General features: G+C 36.8%; 1 protein-coding gene across 1 annotated transcript; it reads right to left on the reverse strand.

Moving 5' to 3' along the window:
- Positions 1-1,952: 1,952 nt before the first annotated feature.
- On the reverse strand, positions 1,953-6,723 carry LOC132308305 (probable galactinol--sucrose galactosyltransferase 1). The gene is made up of 13 exons (XM_059806349.1): positions 6,389-6,723; positions 5,751-6,010; positions 5,567-5,657; positions 4,921-4,969; positions 4,720-4,811; positions 4,522-4,629; positions 4,289-4,423; positions 3,787-4,197; positions 3,545-3,686; positions 3,368-3,435; positions 3,144-3,278; positions 2,838-3,055; positions 1,953-2,655 (listed from the first exon to the last, which is right to left on the reverse strand). The coding sequence occupies exons 1-13, from the start codon at positions 6,577-6,579 to the stop codon at positions 2,276-2,278; spliced, it is 2,280 nt and encodes a 759-aa protein (XP_059662332.1). The 5' UTR covers positions 6,580-6,723; the 3' UTR covers positions 1,953-2,275.
- Between the last annotated feature and the right edge of the window lie 222 nt (positions 6,724-6,945).

The raw sequence follows: 6,945 nt of genomic DNA on the forward strand, positions 1-6,945 counted from the left end.
CCTCCCTCTCCCGACTATCCCTCTCTTTCCCTTTTTTTTTTTTTTTTTTTTTCCACAAGTTTCAAATCTCAATTACTCTTCAACCAGTGATAATTTTTGAATACCGTTTGGGGCAAATCGAAGAGTTCGGTGAGATATTCAAGTCTATATAAGCAATTTCAGCTTTTGGCCTCCCCAAGAATTTTGAAATTTTGGACCTATTTAGGGGTTTTTGCATCCAAGAGAGGTAGGAGTTTCTAATTCCCAAATCTTTTGTACCTTTGTGAATTTTTCTTCAATATTGTTGTCAAGCATGCTTAATTTGAGTTGATTGCCTTTAGAATGAATTAATTGTTGTGTATGAAAGCCATGAATATGAATATGTGTATTGGTGATTGTATGAAAAACATGCTTAAGTGTTAATTGTCTATGCCTATTGTGTTTAATTTGTTAAATTTTTTAATATAGAAACATGTTGAATATTATTAGAAATTTCCTTTAAGGCTTATTATATTGTAAATATTTGATTTGCATAGTGTTTGGTTTATCCTTGTGATGTTGTTGAAAGGCATGATGCACTCATGTATATCATTGGGTATAGAACGGGAAAGAATTGTTTTGAAAGGAAAAAAGGGATTTTTGGTAAAAAGTTTTGATAATGGGTTTTGTGAAAACCCGGTCGCCTAGAAGTTGCCTAGGGGCTGTGGTGTTAGCGTGACTTAGAGGAAATTAGAGAAAATCCCTACATGGTTGAGTTATCTGGGCCCTGCCCCAAATGGCGCCATGGAATTACCAGTGGCCAATCATTCTCTTGTGTCGTCATGGAGTTGCCATGGGACGGGTTATGTTAACGGTTTGAAAAGTGAAGAATGGAAATGATTTTGAAAACGGGGAGCAACATAGCACAGCTTGACATTCAATAGCATCATATTGTTCATTTTGGTCTTGTAATTTGTCGTATTTTCTTCTGGCATAGCATGATCCCGATATCTATATTTCGATTCATTGTTTGGATTCACGAGGTTACAAGAGGTGTGTCTTAGGCACCACCTACTGAACAATTTGCTTACGTCTTATATTTAATATTTTTCAGGTCACGGGAAGGAGGTGACGGATGACAATCCACCACAAGTTTGAAGGGGAATAGAAGTCCATTTTGCCATCTTTTGTGTATTTTGAAGTCATTCTTTGTAAAGCATCATTTTGCAATGTATTGAGTTATGTAGCATGACCTTGAGTTGTAATTTTGATTATTAATCCTATTTTGATGTAAATTCGATTAAATACAAAGACTATGTATTATTTCGTAGTTGAATGGGGAAAAAAATGTTTTGTTGTATCAAATTATTGATGTTTATGCCTATGTCATGTGGTTTTATTATTTTGAAGTATATTAGAGTATGTTTAGAGCAGATTGCAAAGTTTCCACATAGGCTATTGCTCACTTTCTCAGCTTTAGCAACTTAGTTGCAGAGTGGGCTCACTTCGGCTGACCGAAGCCCCATTCCGGTCAACGAAACTATGCTGCCTTGTTCCACTTTGTTTCCTTCTTCAGCATGATCCATCCTACTCCAAGGGAAGTTGCTTAGAGCCTATGGAAAACTTGATTATAACTTAGGAATGATGTAACGGCACTAGAAGTGATGTAGATGGACGTAAATGACTCCGGGTTCGGGTCGTTACAGGTTATATGCACTATATCGATAACATAGGGGTGTAAACTGCACGCAAGCCATATGTATATAGGGAAAGATGTGATATAGAGAGAGAAAGAGGGTAGAGAGAGCCTTAATTAGTTGTACAATGCAATGTAATGCAAGTACTTTCTAGCCATATTTTATTATTATTGTAAAGAGAATTTTGGGGGTATTTTAGTATTTTTGCCTATTTCAATTTATTTAAGCCATTTGTTTGCTTACTTTATGTACTACTGAGATTTGAACGTTTTGAATATGAAAGATGCTATTTGCGCATTTTTCTAAATACAAAGAAGATTTTTTTGCACTTCACCCGAATTTAGTGATATAACTTCAAATGATACATCCTGAACCAACTGCTACAAATTTCCATGGAGGCATCATTGCAGGCAACTGAGAATTCCCTATCTAAATTCCATAAAACTAAAATGATACAACACCTACAATGACGCCCACGCTTATTGTCCAAGAAATAATAACTTGCAAAACAGAAACGAGAACAATTTAAAACTATCATTTCCAGAGAAGTTCTCTTTCACGTCTTCACGAGGTATGCGTAAAAAATTGAATCCCTCATGCTACTGGAAGAAGGTTGAAATTCATTTCAGTTCAACGGTCATGTCCCAAAGGTACAGTTCTTCCTCTGGAATTCTCAACACAAGGGTCAATAATCCAGACCCTTCTTCGTATTTGAACTCTACTTCCTCGGTGTCAACTGTTATCCTCTTTGGTCGAACTGATGAATAGGCCCCAAATACACCACACCCGCGAACTTTCATGTCGACAGATGAACTTCTCTTGGATTCATATTTCAATTCCTTAATGGCTGCTCCTGAATTGAACATCTTGGTAAGACCTATGGGAGCAAAAGTAGCCCCATTTGACAGTTCCTTGACAGGAACCACCGTAAAAACTTCATATTCTCGCGTTTTCAGTGTAACTGGCAGAGAAGTATTATTTGGAAGATAAACAAACTCTCCTGCAATAACGTCACAGAGAGAATTCATTACTTAAGGCATATCAACAATTTTGGTAGCAATACGGAACACTCACAATAGTTTCTAATAACTTCACACATTTGGAGACAGTCTATTTGGATTGAACAACATAAACATGACTGAAAAGGAAACAGTGAAAAGCTTTTTTGCTGCAAAACCATACCTCCAAGATGGGCATATAAGATGGCATCCCCAGTCCATCCATCATTAGCAACTTTAGGCAAATAATCAACATCTTTAGCACGGATAACTCCTGTGATTGTGCCAGGTTGGTTGTCATGGATGACGTTCGTCTTTCCAACCTTGCACCACCCGGCTCCTTGGCAGTTGAAAACTCCCACAACTCCATTAAAATCGTTCAGATTCCAAATCTTTAGAAGACTGCAAGATTATCAAGAGCTGATTAAACAAACACACCCTTCTCAGGAATAGCAGACTATGAGTCCTAAAACAATTTCTGTTATCAAACCTTTTTCCATCTCTGGCAGGATCAGAAAACAAACAATCTCTTGTTGGTCTGCCAGGAAGTTTGGCCCTCAATATGGAGCCATCAGGAAGTACTAGCTTCTTCAATAAGTTGAAGTCATGCTGCCCAGGCTTGTCACTGCACAGCATTTAGATATCCCAACATGAGAAAACCAGTTGTTCGATTGATATTTTTTCATAACATAAATTCATGACCATTGGCAGCACCTGACATATACAGCACAGCCTCCCACAGCACGAGCAGCTCCATGGTATTCAGCCATTGGGTGTAAGCTCTACCATTTGAAGATCATTTTAAAAGTTAATATTCAACAATCCCACAACTAAATGAAACAGATTAAGAAAATTCAGAACCAAATACATCATTGCAAGTCGTCAGCTTACATGAAACATATCCCAATCTGGCTGCATGAACTCCCCAAGGAAAATGGTATTGTAGGCAACTGATGCAATATGAATTGTGTGTGATGCTGGATCTCTGGGCCAGAAATCATCCGATGCTCTTATAACAGCTGATCTCTTAGCACTACATGAAATTCAAAGTCATATCAGATCAATATTCTTGAGAACTCAACTACATTGTACGATTATAATCCATCAAAACATGTGGAAGGATATTAGTTTACCTGTACAAACCATCTGTATTGTGACTCATACAATAAATAATTCCATTGTCAGGAAAGTTACGCAAAATAGATGCCTCTAATGCCTGATGGTATTTCCTAGCAAGTTTCACTCTTCCACCATGGCCAGCCCCGAGTGTCTCAAGAATGTTCTGAACATCTACTTTGACCCCGTCAATCATAGCCGAGGCAAGATATGAGTGAAGTTCATTATAGAAGTTAAACACTTTTTCAGGGTTCACAAGGCCAAGCCCAGTCGTGGTAATGCTCTTCAGAGCATCACAATGTTCATTCGACTCAACCCCGGGAGATGAAACAGGGTAGGCTAACTTGGATTCATAGTGTTCCATTTCGGTAACTCCAGGTCTAACACCACCCCAATATCCAGTTAAGGCATGCCAAACATAGACATACCTACAAATTCAGGAGAAAATAAGTAAACACAAGCGTCTGATCAAAATTTGTCAGAACCTTAACACTTGTGAGCATGAATAAGAAATCCTACTTCAATTTGTGTTGTTCTTTAATGTCAGTAACAATGTGGTGCAACCCCATTGCCGGATCCTCTACCCTGTGACCCTCTTTGCCATCTTTTTGAAATTTGTGGTTTTCTTTGATATGAGTTAATCTGTTTGCAAAACTGAAAGGAGAAGTAGACAACAAAAAATAATCAATATCATTAGCCAGCTAAAAAAGTAGTGTGCAACATTTGAAAGGGATTGTAATTTAAGTGCTCACTTGGCTGTGTTATCAGCTTTAGCTTCAACACTAACTGGATCCATGCCAACTGATTGCCAACCATCGTCGATGATAACGAATTTCGGGGGAATTCCACCTTTCTCGAAACTGAAAAAGGGAAAAGCTAGTTTATTGACTTTTTTCTGAATGTTAGTATTAGGTGTTTGTAAACAATTTTCAAATGGTAAGTGTCCCAACCTCTCCAATCCTTGCTTCACTCCCTCCGCCGTAACATCTGTATAGAAAGCATCCCACGTGCACCAGCCAAACCAGTTCAGCATGTCAGGCATCTGAACCATGATGAAGCATATAGATGTTAAAATTTCAAAAGATATATATTATGCATACATAAAAAATGTTTGTAGCAACAGAGTATTACTGTGAGAAGAAATATAGTACCTTCTTTTTCTCACGATGAGAAAATGTCTGTAAATGCCTCTCAACAGTCCTGTGTAGAACTCATATAATTAATAACCAAATTATGTATGCATAAAGAAATAAGCTTCACCCAAGAAGATACTTGGCACAACTTAAGTTTCCATTGTGTGATTGGAAAGGGGAAAAAATTGCTGGATTCATTTGAAAATTTAAAAGAATATTATCATTTTGTATCATTAGTCTAAAAAATTAAATTTACTAAAATTAAAATAAACACGCGATTTATTAAAAAAGTGAATTATTTTGTAAAATGCATCACAAATTCTCTTAGACGTTTAAAAAAAAAAAAAAAAGCATCTGAGATTTGCTAACTGGAAATGAATAAAACACATATCCAAATTGAAACTAGATATCTTGTACAGGATGGAGAGGACTTCACTATCTTGAGATTTTCCTTTTCCGGTAAGTCAAACAGAAAATAAAAACTGCTATTTTTGCTTATAATTTTTAGGAAAATGATATTATTTTTCTTTTGGATATGATATTAGCAATAACTGTTCTGTTTTCAAAGCTCTCGAAAAGTGAAAACCATATTATATTTTTCTAGAGAGCTGAACAAACATGCCCTAATTTTCCTATATTCATTTGAGAAATGAAATGGACTTACTTCACAGCATTTGTAATAACATCAAATGGATCTGATCCAGCAGCCATAAAAACCAAATGACTTCCTTCAAACCCTTCCACAGCAGGATCCCCTTCAATCAACAAAAAATATTATCATCTCATTTCTAGAACAACTAACAAATCACAGAAACAATATTCAAAAGAACATGAATTTGCGAGCATACCACTTTCCAAACAGATCTCTAAATCGTTATTTGCATTCCCTTGAAGAACAGCCCTGAAATCCCCCTCCAGAATCGGCAAGAAAACTGTATACAGTGCAGATTTCTCAACCCCATCTTCACTTTCTTCCCCAAAATGTGCACCATCTTGTCCCTCCACTATCAAAAATTGGGTCTCAAATGGTATATCTTGGCCACATGTGCCCATTCTCTGTGTCATCCACCACAGTTTGAACCGAAATACACACATAAACCTCAATCCCCTGCAAATCATTACCAACACATATCAAAACACACACACACACATATATCATCAAACCCAATTTTAACTCTGACTCACATCCTAGATGAATAAATCATTCAACACCCCTGTAATAAAATAATTTAAATTAAGAAAACCCATAAAATTCCATAACCCATTTGCAGTTGTAATTCCATAATACATACATTTAACTCTGACCCGCATCTTAGGTGAATAAATCACTCAACACCCATGTAAAGAAAATAAAAAATAAATAAATAAAATTAAGAAAACCCATTTGCAGTTGAAAATCACTTTAACAAGTTGTGATTTACTTTAACAAAATAACAAACTTTGATTGAGGAATGAAAGGAGAGAAATGGTTAAGAAAATAACATACTGGAGTTTTCCGATTGGGAAGACCCGTCGGCTACCGATCTGATCAGACCTGACTCCGACGAAGGCACCATTGGTTAAGCCATCTCCGGTGGCCGGAGTCACAAATATATTGTCGTGAACGTCACTTAAAATGCAGTTTCCCAACACATTCAAGTTCCCATCAGCCACAGATATTCCTGCTCCAACCGTCATTTTTTTTTAGATTGGGCCTCTCAAGATCACAAAACCATGAAAGAAACGAAAAAAAAAAAAAAAAACAACAACAACAACAACAACGACAATCAGGGTTTCAACAAATACAGGTTTTAACCCCAACACACAATACTAAGAATTTGGCAAAACTGGTGTATTTATAGTACCCAATACTAGAGTCGGGTCATATGAATGTGTCCGTGAAAACTGGCTTTCAAAAAAATGTCTTTTTCACGGCGGGAAGCAACCTCTGTCATTCATTGTATTATTATTTGTCAGTACTACGTCTGAGTCGTATGACATATCACCCAAAGAAATTTTATTGGGTGCACATCACTGACAAAAGCTCCCTACTGATCTTGATTT

The sequence above is a fragment of the Cornus florida genome, unplaced genomic scaffold, assembly GCF_030987335.1.
Source record: "Cornus florida cultivar Cherokee Brave unplaced genomic scaffold, ASM3098733v1 CherokeeBrave_3.0.0_Hap2_Chr05, whole genome shotgun sequence".
In the NCBI taxonomy this organism is placed as follows: Eukaryota; Viridiplantae; Streptophyta; class Magnoliopsida; order Cornales; family Cornaceae; genus Cornus; species Cornus florida.

Excerpts from the sequence above, each read along its gene's own strand:
- LOC132308305 (XM_059806349.1), bottom strand. The coding sequence starts at position 6,579 with ATGACGGTTGGAGCAGGAATATCTGTGGCTGATGGGAACTTGAATGTG. Across the intron at positions 5,658-5,750 it reads AGAGATCTGTTTGGAAAGTG|GGGATCCTGCTGTGGAAGGG; the intron begins GTATGCTCGCAA and ends TGTTGATTGAAG. Across the intron at positions 4,424-4,521 it reads AAAGCTGATAACACAGCCAA|TTTTGCAAACAGATTAACTC; the intron begins GTGAGCACTTAA and ends TTCTCCTTTCAG.